General features: G+C 43.3%; 1 protein-coding gene and 1 pseudogene across 1 annotated transcript; one reads left to right on the forward strand and one right to left on the reverse strand.

Moving 5' to 3' along the window:
• Nucleotides 1–665: 665 nt before the first annotated feature.
• On the reverse strand, nt 666–10331 carry LOC144256150 (polyunsaturated fatty acid lipoxygenase ALOX12-like). The gene is given in 15 exon segments (XM_077801251.1): nt 666–703; nt 1398–1519; nt 1903–2057; nt 2280–2366; nt 5144–5353; nt 6027–6161; nt 6817–6977; nt 7235–7256; nt 7258–7339; nt 7419–7541; nt 7641–7651; nt 7653–7723; nt 8943–9144; nt 9709–9831; nt 10293–10331. Coding segments are annotated over 15 exon segments (1581 nt in total).
• Nucleotides 10332–10590: 259 nt separating this feature from the next.
• LOC144256151 (phospholipid scramblase family member 5 pseudogene) lies at nt 10591–14836 on the forward strand (annotated as a pseudogene).

The raw sequence follows: 14836 nt of genomic DNA on the forward strand, positions 1-14836 counted from the left end.
ATTATGGTTTTCACATTTGGATAATTCTGTCACATTTGAGGTGCAGTGGCTGTCCCCACCTGTCTAACAATCCTCTGGAATTCAGGCCTGGAGTGTGAGAGCTCCTTAGAGGAAGTGATTAGGGATGTAGGCTCAGAATTTAGACCTGGAGTGTGAGAGCTCCTAAGAGGAAGTAGTTAGGGGTGTGGGCTCTGGGATGGTTGGTTAGCACAGGAAAGACATGCACACAGGAAGTTAGCTAGCCCTGCGAAAGGCAGTACCTTCAGGGTCAGCAAATCCCCAAGATGTCCAAGTATCAAAATCACAGAATAAAAAGATAAAATTAGTATGGTGAGTCAGGGTCAAAAAACTTTGTGATCAGCCCAAAGTCATCTACTGTGTGTCAGAGCCTGGATTCTCCTGTTCCATGCTGACCATATTGGGGAGGTATTTTTTGGTGGCATGGAGCCTATGATTAAACAACTCATAATATGCAATCGACACATTTCGGCATTGTCACACATTTCATTTGCATCACAAAAGTTCGGTCAGGTACATGGTGAGGAGGGAATGAAAACAGTATGTGCATTTTAGAGATAAATAAACCAGAAAAAAGAATACGTAAATTGTTCAAGGTTGCATAACTAGGAAGAGGAAGAGACCGAAATTAGTACTTTAAAATTTGTTTAGTACATAACCTTTAACTGATGAGATAAAGAGAATGCTGAAAGATAAGGGGAACAATGGGTGAATCAGAAGTTAAAAAATATGTCTAAGTGTGTATTGTAAACCCTCTATATTTCATGGAAAGAAGAGAACTATGGAAGGGAAGAAAGATCTCATCCAAGAGGGGTGGACAAATTGGCCAAAGAAACCTGAGTCCCAAGGATAAGGCACTGAGTCATGTTTGAGCCAAAGCATGCATGGTACTGAGGTTGCATCTGGAAATGCCCTTGCACTCTGGCCTGGGCCTCTCTGCATGGTGGATAGTCACAGACAGGAAGAGAAGAGAGGGGAAGCCAGAGGGAGTCCTTATAAGCTTTGGTGTGAAAATTTTCCTATTTATATCTTCAGGCAGGAAAACAGGGGACCATGAAGACAGAAGGTGAGACCCAGCATGAACTGGACAGAATCCTTCACTGGCTTTGGCCTGGTTGGGTCCCAGGACATGGTAGGTTATGGGCATCTGTGACTGGGATGAGGATAGGAGTAGGCTTGATGGCCAGGGTCTCTGAGGAGACAATCCTTGGGGTCTAGAATTGTTCTGAGTCTTAGGGGGCTATGAATGGAATTCAGATGCTTTCAGGTGTGGTGGGAGTGGTGTCAGGAGAGGTTGGGGTTCTGTCTCAGAGGAGCAGAGCTGGGAAGAGGTTCTGGCAGAGTCTCCAAAGCGCTCCTGTCTCTGAGATGGATCTTACCTCTGTCCTGGGCATGGCACAGCCCCACCTCCATGATCTCCCAACACCAGGCCTGCAGCTCAGGATCCCCCCTCACAACATCATCCCTCTGGTAGAAGAGGTGGACGATCCCCTCCACACACCTGCCCAGAGAAGGGAGCTGAAATCTGTGATTCCAGAAGGCTCCAGCCTCTGACCTCTACTACTCTAATCTGGCCACTAAACCTGGGTCAGGTCCTAGTAGACTTGCCTTTTGGAACATTCCCCAGGTTTATGACACAATTGTGTAAAGGAAGTTGTAAGTCAAGAGTTCCAGGAATTCCCTACACTGTACATGGTTGCCAGACACTCTTCTTAACATAATCCCCCATACCACCAGATCCTATGGTTTACTCACTCACAGCTCTCCTCATCTCCATTTCCTGCCTCTCTCCTACCCTCTTTGCTTTTGCCCTATGCTGATCTCAAGCCAGAACCCCACCCTCCTCCTCCCACTCCCACTCCCCATTTCTTAGCTGCTTCTCACCCACTGGCCAAGGCATCATGAGCGTAGAGAGCACTTGGGATTCCCAGAAGACCCCGGTCAGCCAGGTCATCAGGAGGACAGAGGGAGCAATAGGTCAGCTGAGTCATTGCCCGATGGGCCAAATCTAGATGACCACCTCCACCTGTGCTCACTGCCTAGGATGAGAAAGTTAACAGGGCTTGAAGAACAGAATAATTGCCTTTTATACAGGGATTCAGAAATGGGTTGTTCAGATTTAAAGTCATCTATGTGATGGAACAGGGCTCACGAGTTTAAGGATCAGGCCATTCACGCAGGTTGGTCTGGGGTCTTGAGGATGTCAAGAAGTCATAGAGAGGTGGATGATGAGGCAGACCCATGTTCAAGTTCCTCTTTACCTTTGCAAATATTCCTTCATCGGAGTTAAACTGGATCCGGCCCCGGGTGTTGATTTCCATAGTGTTGTGGACATGGGGCGCCAGGAGCTGGGGTGCAGGAGATTGGAGGGGTGGTTAATGGAGGCCATGCTTGGGTCCTTTCTTGTAGGGTCTGGCACACAGCATGGTGTCCTGCTCTATTCTTGATGCTTTTGTCCCTGCTGCTACTTTGACAGTCTGGTCTCCTGATTCTTTAACCACTCACTTCAATATCCTCCAGCTTCCATGACAGTTGGGCTTTGGAGCCACACCAAGTGGGGTTTGAGTGCACATTTCACTACTCACCTTGATACCTGAGCAACATAATGAACCCTCTAAGTGTCAGTCTCCTCATTAGTTACCAGGGTGTCTGCAGTACTGTTTCTGAGAGTGACTGGGCAGCAGGTCTGGAACACTACCTGGCACACAGAAGTTCTTGAGATCATTGCCTTTATTATAATCAACTTGAACACAGTTATATTTTAAAGAATCTGCCCCTTAACTTTTGATATAATTGTGTTCTTTCTCTATATTTCACATCTTCATAACTTAAATAAGCCTGTGCTTATTTCAAAACCACACATCTAACTACTCATCATTTTCCTTTTTTTTTTAAGGTCTTAATCAGGATTAAAGATGTCACATCAAGCTACCTGTTTAAGCCATTCCTAATTAGGCCCTATATGTCCCCTAATGAAGGCCACTTATCATTGACACATGCTTATTTTTATGCTAAGTGGGGGTTTCCCCATTATAACCTGATTGATATACAAGATTCACATACTTTTTCGCATTTTAATTGTTTGATACTGGGCCAAGGGCAAGATTGAGGTGACACTGCTGGTTTTAAGGCATTAAGGCCCCTCATACCGGTCTTTTCAGAAAATTCATGGAAGGATATTGGCATCACAGAAAACATAAGACCTCCAAAATAAGGGAATAAAGAACCCAAATCAGAATCCCTAACAATAATGAAGATGATGATGATAATTAATTATGATAACCCAAAGAATAAAACAAAACCAATACTTTTCTGTGACACCACATTTTATCATTTAATGCGTTAACAACCCCATGATGGAGATCCTATTATCTCCATTCAGAGATGAGGACCCCAAAGCACACATCTGAATAAGCACTGAGGCCAAGATTCAATATTCAGATGCTGGTAATCTGCATGCAAAACCTGCCTATATGACCTTTAATGATACCTCTGGTGGGTCCTGATAACAATGCAGCTGTTTGCCATGTGATGAAGTTGTTATATTGAGGTTAGGGAAATATGGAGGGGGCCAAACTAGTAAACAGTGATGTTAAGTATAAAAATGTACTTAAATAATTCAAGTTAAGAACATGGTGATGCAAAATATCTTAAGATCATCATATATAAGTTCCCATGAACTATATTAATAATTACTTTGCTTTTTTAACCCCCCAAACCAAAATGACTACAGCCCAGATTAGGATTGGGGTGGGAACTCCAAGAAGCAATACAATTCAGTTTTCTTTGTTTTTGTACTGGGGATTGAAACTAGGGGTGCTTTACCACTGAGTTATATCCCCAGTTCTTTTTATTTTCTATTTTGAGACAGGGTCTCACTAAGTGGCTGAGTCTGGCCTTGAATTTGTGATCCTCCTGCCCCAGCCCCAGAGTTACTGGGATTACAGGCATGTCTCACTGCATCCACCTACAATTCCGTTGTTCTGCCTGCCAAGTACTCACTTGTATATCTGACCAATACTTCAAACTCCCTGTATCTAAAACTGAAAAGTTCATCTTGGTCTCCAAACTGGCTTCTTTACCTGACTTTGCAGTTTCTGATCATTGCTCTGATGCCTAAGCATGCACATGTTTGCTGCCTTCTTGGCTATGTTCCCTGTATCAAAGTGACATTACGATTTCCAAAAATTTTTAAAGCAAGTTTTACACATCTTTTTTTTTCTGCATTATGCTCAGCAATAGATAACCAGACTCACTCTTTTAAAAATAAGGTCTGTACAACTCACCCATATTGAGGACTCCCAGGTGTTTCAGAAGCACAGACCTCTGACCTTGCCTCTCCAATTTTGCACTCAGGCATGCTGCAGTTACTGTTTCCCATGATCACCATTCATTGGTGTCCCTCCCGCCCTCTCTTCCTCCCTTCCTCCCTTCCTTTCTTCCTTCCTCCCCACCTCCCGATACCACCATGCAAATGCAGCTCTTTATCCACCCCACTCTTGGCAGGTTCAAGAGATCTGTCAGGCTTTGCTCTCTCTCTCTCTGCTCTCTTTGACTCTGTCCTTTGATTTTCTGCTTATCTGACTACCTCAGTTATGGTGGAACATCTCCACCAATACTCTAGCACCTCCTCTATGTCTCTCTAATTCCAGAAATTGCTGTCGGCCTTTCCACACAAATGATAAATCTCCTAAGGCAGAACTAACATTTCGCTTTAACAAATTATATTCCTACTCTATTCCTGACCCATTGGCAGAGAATTTCAGAGAGCTGACTTACAATGTGTACTTAATTAATCCAAGTGTTTGACTTCATAGGACAGATGAGATCACTCTGCATTATTTCTTAACTTGTGTATATCTACAATTTTCTCAAAATAAAAAGAATTTAAGTATTAAAATAAAACCAAGGTCAAGGTCTTGCAATAGTTATGTCTCCTTTCTCTCCCTCTGTTCATAAGACACTATGAAGATTCTGTGCTGTGTCACCATACCTATGCTTGTTGAGTGCCAATCATCAGTGTCATGGTCATATCTTGAAGACCTAGGCTTTTAAATCCCATACAGCTGTTGGGTTTTTCCTCTCTCTGAGGTACAAGATGGGACCTGGAGGGTGGAGCCTGTACCTTGAAGACAGGGTGCAGTCCTGGGAGGCACCTCATGGTGGCAACAGCAATGACCTCACCCAGCAGGTGAGTGTTCAGCAAATGATACTGGAACTCATGCAGTTGGAAATCTGAATTTCGGACCCAGGACTTGGCCAGGAGCCAGGCAAGTGGAGGATCAGAGGGCAGGAACAGTGTTGGGGTAGGAGAACTGGGGGTGGGAGCTTGGAGCTAAAAGAAAGAGGAATCAAACATTCATTGACCTTTTGCCATATGCAAGACACTTTGCTCGGTATTTTGAGGGAATGGAAATGACTGAAATCAAGTAATTGCTTCTGAGGAAGTGAAAACCAAGTAGGAGGAAGTAGGAAACTTCCACATTGCCTGTCACTAGCCATAGTTCCATGTAAGTGTCATGATAGTTTGTGTGAATGCAGGTGAAATGGAAGGAAGGGATCAGTATGGCGGCCCTAACAGTGGTTTGGGGAACACAGGATGGGAGTCTGAGCTTTGGTGGTAGAATGGGAAAAAGAAGGTGAGAATGAGAAATTAACAGTATGTATCAATGACTGTGCAAACAGCATGAAAATATTAAAATTAAGGAAGAAAAGATGTTTAAGAAAGAAGGGATATTCACCGCATTGAAAGATCAAAAGAGATTGAGTAACTTCAGCATGAAAACCAAGAGAGGCCATTGTGATTCTCAGGTATGCCCAGATAAGTAGTGACCAATCTGAAAACTAGAAAGGAGCGATCAGATAGATATGAAGATAGTTCTCATGGAGTGAGGTCAGGAGTAAGGATGGAAAGAGAGAAAGAGCCAGGTTTCTCTGTCCTTGGACAGGTAAGATGAACAGAGAACAGTGTTAGGAGTGAGATGCTCAGGGTACCTCAACTGGTTGACCATAGGTAGCAGCTTCCCATTGGGTTCCATCTTCAGCATGACAAGGGGGGCAGCCAGGTACTGCTTCTCTCTTTGGATCACATTGGTTGGAATTCTATCCAGCAGGATAAAGTCAGCCTCAAACAGGGAACCATTCTGGGGAAAGGAGAAATGTATGCATGGTTAAGATCGGAAGACGGGGGTGGGGTTGTGGCTCAGCAGTCGAGTGCTTGCCTAGCATGTGTGAGGCTCTGGGTTCGATCCTCAGTATCGCATAAAAATAAAATAAATAAAATAAAGGTGTTGTGTCCAACTACAACTAAAAAAAATAAGATTGGAAGAATGCCCCCACAGCATCAGAGCAAAGGAAAAGAAATGTAAAGATGTTCAATCTGTCTTCATGCCATTATCTTGGGAAGTCTCCCTAGGAACAACCCTTCATTGTGCAGAGGTAGTTTTGGACCATACCTGTCCAATCTACTGTGAACCACAGGCACACTAATTTCAGGAGCCAGGCAAGTGGAGGATCAGAGGGTAGGAGCAGTGTTGGGGTAGGAGAACTGTGCGAATATCCAGCGTCCGTTTCCCATCATATCCTAAACACCTGCTACTTGTATTTAGCTCTCACCAGTGTCAAATGTTTTTTCCTACATATTTTATTCCCTCTAGATCTTCCCAGCACAGCGCTCTACACCAAGGACAGCAGGTTAAGACAACATTCCTCCCTCTGACTTGCATTTGGTCTCTTAACATCACTACATCTCTGGGCCACATTGCCAAGGATAGATCAACTGAGTATGGGAGGAAGTACCTGGAGTTCTTTTTTCAACTGGGCCCCAAGTTCCTCTGTCCCTGGGGGAAGCACCAGCCTGGAAGGCAGAGAAGTAGAGCATCTCAACAGCATGGGGTTAGCACCATTGAGGAACCGGTAGCCAAACAGTTCATCCTCTTGCCAGCGCTGATGAACCTTCTCTGTGGGGTGGGGATGGAGAATGGGAGGAAAATAGTTACCTGGATATTCCTCTCTTGCAGGTTCTATCCCAAGAATTCAGGCATATGATCATACCCTACCCAGCCCTCATGTTTTCATCCTCAGGCCTTTCTGAGACGGCGAGTTATAATTATTTCTCATCTGGCAAGAAGATATGGGAGACTCTCAAGTGCAATGGATGACTTTGGAGAAAAAAAAAGACCTCAAGGGGTCATGGAGGCCTGGGGGAACCACTGACCAGCCAGGGCGCTCTTCTGGCCCCCAAAATATCTGATCAAATTCTTCCAGGCGGGTCCAGGATGTCAGCAGAGTGTAAATACATTTGAAAACCACCTCCAGGGCCCTAGGACAGCATCAGAGGAAACAATCAACCAACCAAATCCCTCCTGATAGCCCCCACTCCATTCTGACCTTCTCCTTACTCTGTCTTTGCTGTCCATTCATAGTCCAGCCTCTTGCCCTCATGGAATCTCATGTCTGGGGGCAGATCATTCTCCGTGTCTGCAGCTATTTTCAGGGGTATCCCTTCCTTCCAGATGCCCCAACTAGCAGATGGGAAAGAGTTGAGGAAGAAATAGGATCAGGAATGGAGCAGGAGATAGGAAGATGTGGAACAATTGGGAGGTATAAGGGTGGGTTTTCACCGGTAGGTATGCCTGTCTTTCCTCCAGTTCTTTCTTTCTATGCTTCTGGAAGATGTCCAAGGCATTGTCTCCTTCCAGGCAAGCTAGGGAGATGATAGATCACACAGTTTTGTCCAAACTGGTGCCATTCTTGGTTTGTTCTCATCTCTATTCTTAATTATATTACAGCATGCTGTCACCTTTCTCTTTGGCTCCTCCTCCCCTGATTTGTCTGTGGCATCCTTTATCTATTTTTATTCACACCTTATTCCTGATTTCCACCAATCTCAGTGAAAATTTCCCTAAAGCAAATATCCCATGTTTATTATAATTTCTTGTTCTTTAATTCACATTCATCCTCCAGTCCCTACTCATCATTATCTCTGAATCCTCTGCTTAGTCTCCTGTCATGTCCATACCTAGCCTACATAATCACATATTACTTTGGTACATTTAGCCAGTCCTGGCCTTTCCCTGTCCTCATCTTCCCCTGTCTTCCAAATGACATATTTCATGTTAGCTCTACTTATATACTCGACCCTTCTCCACCTCCACCCTCACCTGTTCCTGATTACAAGAATTTCTGTGCACATTACTTTCAGCCTCTTATCCTACCTAACAAAAGGTTCCAAGAGTCTATCAGTCTCCCCATCCCATAATTTATATAAACCTAACTTGTTTCTGTTCTCACCTGTATTTAACTTCACTTGTTCTTCAGAAGTACATAGTCCATGTTTCTATTCTTACCATGTCCATATCCCTAATTGTGTCACGATGTTTTTCTCCTTTTTTCCCCATGGTAACAATTTCAGCATTTGCTGTCCTCATTCATCCCCATCTTCTACCATGTCTCCACTTGTCACAGTTGAATTCCCTGTTATGCCACCCAAACCAGCTCTCCAACATCGTTGTCATTTGTTTCCATAGCGGTGTCCTGCTCACAAGTTACTGACCACCTTTATTCCATGGGCCCCTTACCTGCTGCTGCCCTAACATAGAGGAATCCTTTCTACTTTGTTTCTCTGTTTTCCTTCATTGTTGCATCTCCCACTCCCTATCTTCACCTTTTTGGAAGACAGAATCTCCAGCTCACTTATCCCTCTCCAGCCTCACTCGCAGCATCACTTACTCTGGGTAAAACTTTGGGACTTCATAACTTCTTCCCTTTTCCTGTCGTGCATCCTGGAATCCCTGCACTCCACGTGCTTCCGGGTCCATCCTTTCTCTAAGCACCACCGACCTTACTCAATCCCATTCTGCTCCTCTGCCCCCAGCACTTCCTGAGGAGGCCTTGCTCCCACTTCCCCAACGCTGCCGGCTCACCAGTGCCCTCGGGCAGGCTCAGGACGCTCTTGCCTTGCACCCAGCGGTAGCAGGGAAACGCGGTCTCCGCGGAGGTTCCCGGACCCTGCACGGTGATGCGATCGCAGAACCACGCGTCGTCCACCAATGAGTGCTGTTTGCGCAGCTTCACGAACTGCAGCGGCCCCAGATTCTCTGGAGTGTCCAGAGCAAACTCCTCCTCCTGTGGGGGCCAGACTCGCCAGACTTAGCTGAAGGACCTGAGAAGCCCTTATGAGGGCAGAACGGGCCCTTTGTGGAACTTCAGTTAATCAGGGCCTCGGAAGACAGTATCACCTCCCTTCCTCCTCCGCTTGACCTGTCCCAGGGGTCTCTGTTAGGCTCCATTTCAGCGCGAGCAAGCGGGGGCCCCGCAGTGCGTTGCAAGCAGTGACTTGAACTGACGACGGAGCATCATCCTTCTCTGAGCTGTCACCGGGATCATGCTTGCAGGAGCTTCAAGGCTGACCACTGGTGGTATAGTTACCTGACTCTGGGGTCATTTGGAGATGGAGTTGGAGGCCGCCAGGACCAGGGTCGGAGAAATGAAGAAGGGGATTGAGCCTAATCCGGAATTATGACTCCTAACACTACCCGCTTCTCCGCGAACCCCCTTTCTCCCTACGCTGCGGGAGTACCAGGGCGGGCTGTCCCGCTGGAACTCTCCCCCAGTCTCCTACTGCTCGCCCACATCGTTCTGCAATCCTAGCCTGGCTGATGGCGGGTATCCCGGCGCCCACCCACTAACCTCGCCAGGCCTGGGTCGCAGCTGCAGCTCCAGCTCTGCCTCCCGCTGAGCCCCCACCAGCCACAGCTGCACGCGGTTCTGCGACCCTGAGAAAACCCAGACCCCAGTGGCCACCAGGATGCGCTAGCGGCTCCTGGCGCCCCCTGCCTGCTGCCTCTGTAATAGCTGTCCGTTAATAAGCCTTGGGAAAGGTCTAGGGGACCTGCTTTTGATGCGTTGCCCGAAGGACCAGCCCCCAGCTTAATAAAGCAGGGTTTTGTGTGTCCGCCCACTGAAGGATTGGGGCGTTTCAGGTACCCACCCCAGACAGGCCTGAACCTGCAATTATCCCCATGTGGGGGTGGAGATGGCTGCTCCTCTCTGTGGAGAAGAGCGACTTTGAGGAAGGTGAGGGGCCAAGCGAGGGGGCACGAAGAAGGGGAGTGGGGACAGGCTGAGTCCATCAGAGTTTCTCTCCAGGCCTCTCTCTTCCTCCCCTCCTGTTTTGATACTGAGTAGCACAGGGTGAGCATTTCCTGAAAGATCTTGGTTGGCAATGTCCGGTCTTTACAGCCTTACCTTGTGCCCATGTCAACTGTACCCACCTTCCTTTCTTCTGCCAGATCTTGCCTCCTGAAGGGCATTGGGATTGTCCTTTTTGGTTCCAGAAGGCTCCTTTGGAGGGACAATCAAGAGTTCAGGGGGGAAATTATAGTCTTCACTGTAATATGATTTTATATGTTGATCCACTTAGAGAGTAGCTCATTTTAAAATTTTCTTTTATTTTCTGTCCTTCATACCCACCCCAAGAGAAGTCATTTTTTTTTCAGTAGTCCATTTTGATTCCTTATTTCCACTCTTTCCTGTTCATAGAATTATTTATATGTTGTTTTATATGGAAACATGAGGTAACATAAATTTTTTTTCTTGGAACATGCTTTTCACAGTACATGATACAAATAACAACACATGATGGGAGAGAAATCCATGATGGGAATATTCAGATCATTAGGTAGAGATCTAATTATTGTTTTCACTAACTTTTAGGATTCTCATTTTGGTGAATCTTTATGGTGTTATTAGTAGTTACAACCATGATGAGTGCTTTAAAGCATTCATACATATGTGTGTGTGTGCACACACATATTTACATATATATATTCTGAATACACAGAGCTTTTATATTATAGACTTTCAAAAATGGCATTACTGAGTAATATAGTATCCACATATTTTATGCTCATATTGTAAATTTGTTTTCCAAAAAGGCATCATGGTATCAAAATGTTCTGAGGGGGTATGGGGGGGTAGGAAAGATGGTGAAATGAGATGGACATCATTATCCTAAGTACATGTATGAAGACATGAATGGTGTGACTCTATGTACAACCGGAGATATGAAAAATTGCGCTCTATATGTGTAATATGAATTGTAGTGTATTCTGCTGTTACATATAAAAATTAAAATTTTTAAAAAATGCAAAAAGTTTTTTTCCTAGCATCTTTACCAACAGAAAGGGTTATCACATTTAATTTTTACTTGGTAAAAAGTGAACAATTAGTTGGATGGAAGGTCTGGAATTTTACCACATTTATAAGCTAATGAGTTCATTAATGGGTTAGCCCATTACCAGTTGGAAGAGGCTGACAAAAGACCCAAGACCCCTGGTTCAGAGAAAAAGGATTGAATTATTCATCGCTTTATGTTCACATCAGCTCCCCCTACCCGCAATTCCATGGGGTGACACAGATGGGCCTAGATGATCTGTGTTATAGGAGAGGACCACTGAGTTTGAGGGACTTACTACTTTTGTAGTAAATAGAAGCAAGTCTGTTCTGTGTCTGGGAGAAATCACCTCATCCTCCAGGTTTCTTGCTGCAAACACAACTCTTAGACACATCCTGAATAAAGTTGACACAGGGCATTGCATTCCTGGCACCATCAAAAAAAATATGCTGATTTGAAACTTGGGGAAATGTGCCACTACCCATATAGAATCAACAAAGGATCTTGAGTAGGGGTGATGGGAGATGGAGAAAAACACAAAGAAAACACAGGGACATTTTTAAGTAAAAATGGGGCCAGGTGGGACATTGTCCTCTGATGGAGGAATAGTGACACAACATATTCTAAGGATTGAAACCATTTAGGTCATTTAAAAGCTGTTTTGCAAAATTGGCAGGAGATGACATAGGAATCTTACTTTTCTGTATGACTTGGATGTAGTGGTGCAGTTGTAAGAGATTTAAACTGTCACGTTTCTCACAACTAAACACTCAAGGTCATCCAGGTGAACTGGACTGGCACGAAATAATCACACAAGAGACAGTTATACCTTTTTCTTTGGGGGTCCTGTGATGGCTCCTCTGACCTTAAGGGTTCACAGAAAGAGAGAAAAGAGCACTTGCTGAACCCTTTTATTGAGGAGAAGCCATTAAAATGAGGCAAAAAGTCAGGTTTCAGAGGGTTGAGTCTAGCCTCCTGATGTCTGCTGTCTGCAGGTTGACTGATATCTAGGAAGGCCACATCCAAAGGCAGAGCAAGAGAAGGGGACACACAAAGGGCATTTCCATGGAATATTCTATCCCAAACAGGGCAAAGAGGTATATACAAAGGAATAGGTGAGTGTTGCTCCTGAAGACATGCCTTCTACTTCCTGGGCTGGGACAATGCCCAAGTCACCACGAAATGTAGTGATAGGTCAGAGCCTCTTGCTTCAGGATAAAAGGTGTGGGTCATTCAGAGTGGCTCCCCACACTAAACTAACATTGTTATGATTCTAAATTACTAATAGATGCATCTTTATGTTTTTCCAATCCCATTGAGAGCTATTGTATAAACAGGTGTTACACAAATAAATTTATAAGAAACATAGCATTATAATTGTTGTCTGACCTTAAGACTCTATCTGATTGCCTAAACGTATTACAGTAACTTCGAAAGCATTTAACTTAGCCCCAAGTTTACTATCAATAGCCTCTTGATTTTAAAAGTCTCTTGGTGTAGAACCTAATTGATTATCACTTTTTAAAATTTTTTCCTTTTAATTTTTTTATTTTTATTTATAATCAGCTATCTGTCCTTTGTTCTGGTCTCACTGTCCTGAATAGGGAATCCTTACTGTTATAAGGGGAAATGGGTGATGATGGCTCTGGCTGCTTCAGGTTGAGAGGGAGTGACATGGGGCAAGCAGTTTTAGGAATTTTTTGGATCAGTGGCAAAATTTTAGTTCAAAGTGAACAGGTTGTAAAGTCATTGTAGAGATGGGTGCTTCTATAAGAGAAACAAAGAAGACATGAGTATTGGATTAAGATTAATACAAGATAAATGTCACAGCATCTAGAACATGTCAATGAATATCATGATGATGATAGAAACCAGTAATTTTTTTTAACAGGAGATGCAAGAGCTAAGAAGTTGTTCCCATGACAGGACCAATGTTGACATGGCCTCTATTTGGGAATGTAAATCTTTAAGGATATTAGTTACATTGTCAGAGTTATCCAAAATGTAAACATAACTCTTGATTTTTATAATGTCACAGATGTCCCCATAAGATGTAGTTAAGATATTTAATCTCACCTGATTTTTGTAAAATACCTTTTTATTGGTATAACCTCTGTGTTTAATAGAGATCCCTTTATTCATGTCATGGAGGGCTAGATAATCATACTAGCAAACACAGATTAAGTCTGTCTATGTAGGAGGTTAGGAAAATTTATAGGCCTTAAATTGACCAAAATAAACTTTTGACTCTGATAATCTTTGTTGATAGTTATTAGGCACTCCTGTCTAAAAATTCTTTTTTTTTTTTAAGTCTCCAGCTTTATTTACTCTTGGTGGGGCTGACTCAACTGTATATCTTAAATTACATTAAAAGAAATATTGCCTCTCCTTTTAAATGTTCAGGTGTGACTGTAGTTTGGTTATAACTAGTTTTGCTAGGTGTTTAAGACCAACTGATCAAATTGACCTTATTCCTATCTATAGTTAAGAGTCAGTTGAGTTTTCTTAGGGGGATGTTCTTGGGAACCTGTAATCTCCAGCGATTTAGGAGGCTGAAATGGGGATTGCAAATTCAAGGCCAGACTGAACAAATGAGCAAGATCCTGTCTCAAAAAAAAAAAAAAATTAAAAGGATTGGGGATGTAGCTCAGTTGTACAGTGTCCCTGGATTCAATCCCTAGTATGAAAGAAAAAGAAGAAGAGAAGAAGGGAAGGAAGGAAAAGAAAGAAAGAAAAAGAGAAAGAGAAAGAGGAGGAAAGAGAAAGAGAAGGGAGAAAGGAAGAAATAAATAAATGAATAAACATGGGAAAGGAAAAAAGAAGGTAATGCATCCAAGATCTGTGTGACAAAATCAAATGGTTTAAGATATTTGTAATTAGAATCCTTCAGGAAAACAGAGAAAATAAAGCAGAAAAAACATTTTGGCTGATAATTTCCCAAGAAGTTTAGAGATCCCTAAGCAGAATACATATCAAAGAACCCACACCAAGACACATAGTAATTAAATTTCAGGAAACCAAAGATAAATCATATTGCAGAGGAAAAATTAGAACTGATAATTGTATACCAGCAAGTGGAGGTTCTGGAATGATACTAGAAACTGAGATCTCCAAACATATTAGATTAAAATTAGCTCAGGACAAATTATTTACTTGTCAGTGGAAGAAAGCAGCTGCTTCAATCATACTTTCTGTTTCACTCTGCAATTCTAAGAATCACAGAAAAGTCAGGTCAAGAGCTGATTAGAGTAAACAGGAACTTGATATCTATCAGCTGCTGGTGCTCTTGCTACCTGCAAGAGTTAGAAATCCAAGCCCTTAGTTGGTTATGTTACTCAGAAATAAAACCTCTTTCAACCCAAATTCAAGATGCAAACTGCAAACAAAGAAGATACTTTTGTTCCTTTTGTGCAACATGTGACTGTTTTGGAAATGTGCATTTTGAGGTGAAAACCATTAATGAAAAGCTTACAATTGGTAAGGTTTTGAAATATTGGTCAGGATTTGTAAATGATATCTTTACAAATGTCCATGCTTTGGAATACACATTTCTACAGACCTAGATGTGACAAAGCAGCAATGATTGGTGCTTGTTTTCACTTTGATTTTATGTTCTTTGAACATTCACTAACTGGATTATAA

Source organism: Urocitellus parryii, chromosome 7 (genome assembly GCF_045843805.1).
Source record: "Urocitellus parryii isolate mUroPar1 chromosome 7, mUroPar1.hap1, whole genome shotgun sequence".
In the NCBI taxonomy this organism is placed as follows: domain Eukaryota; kingdom Metazoa; phylum Chordata; class Mammalia; order Rodentia; family Sciuridae; genus Urocitellus; species Urocitellus parryii.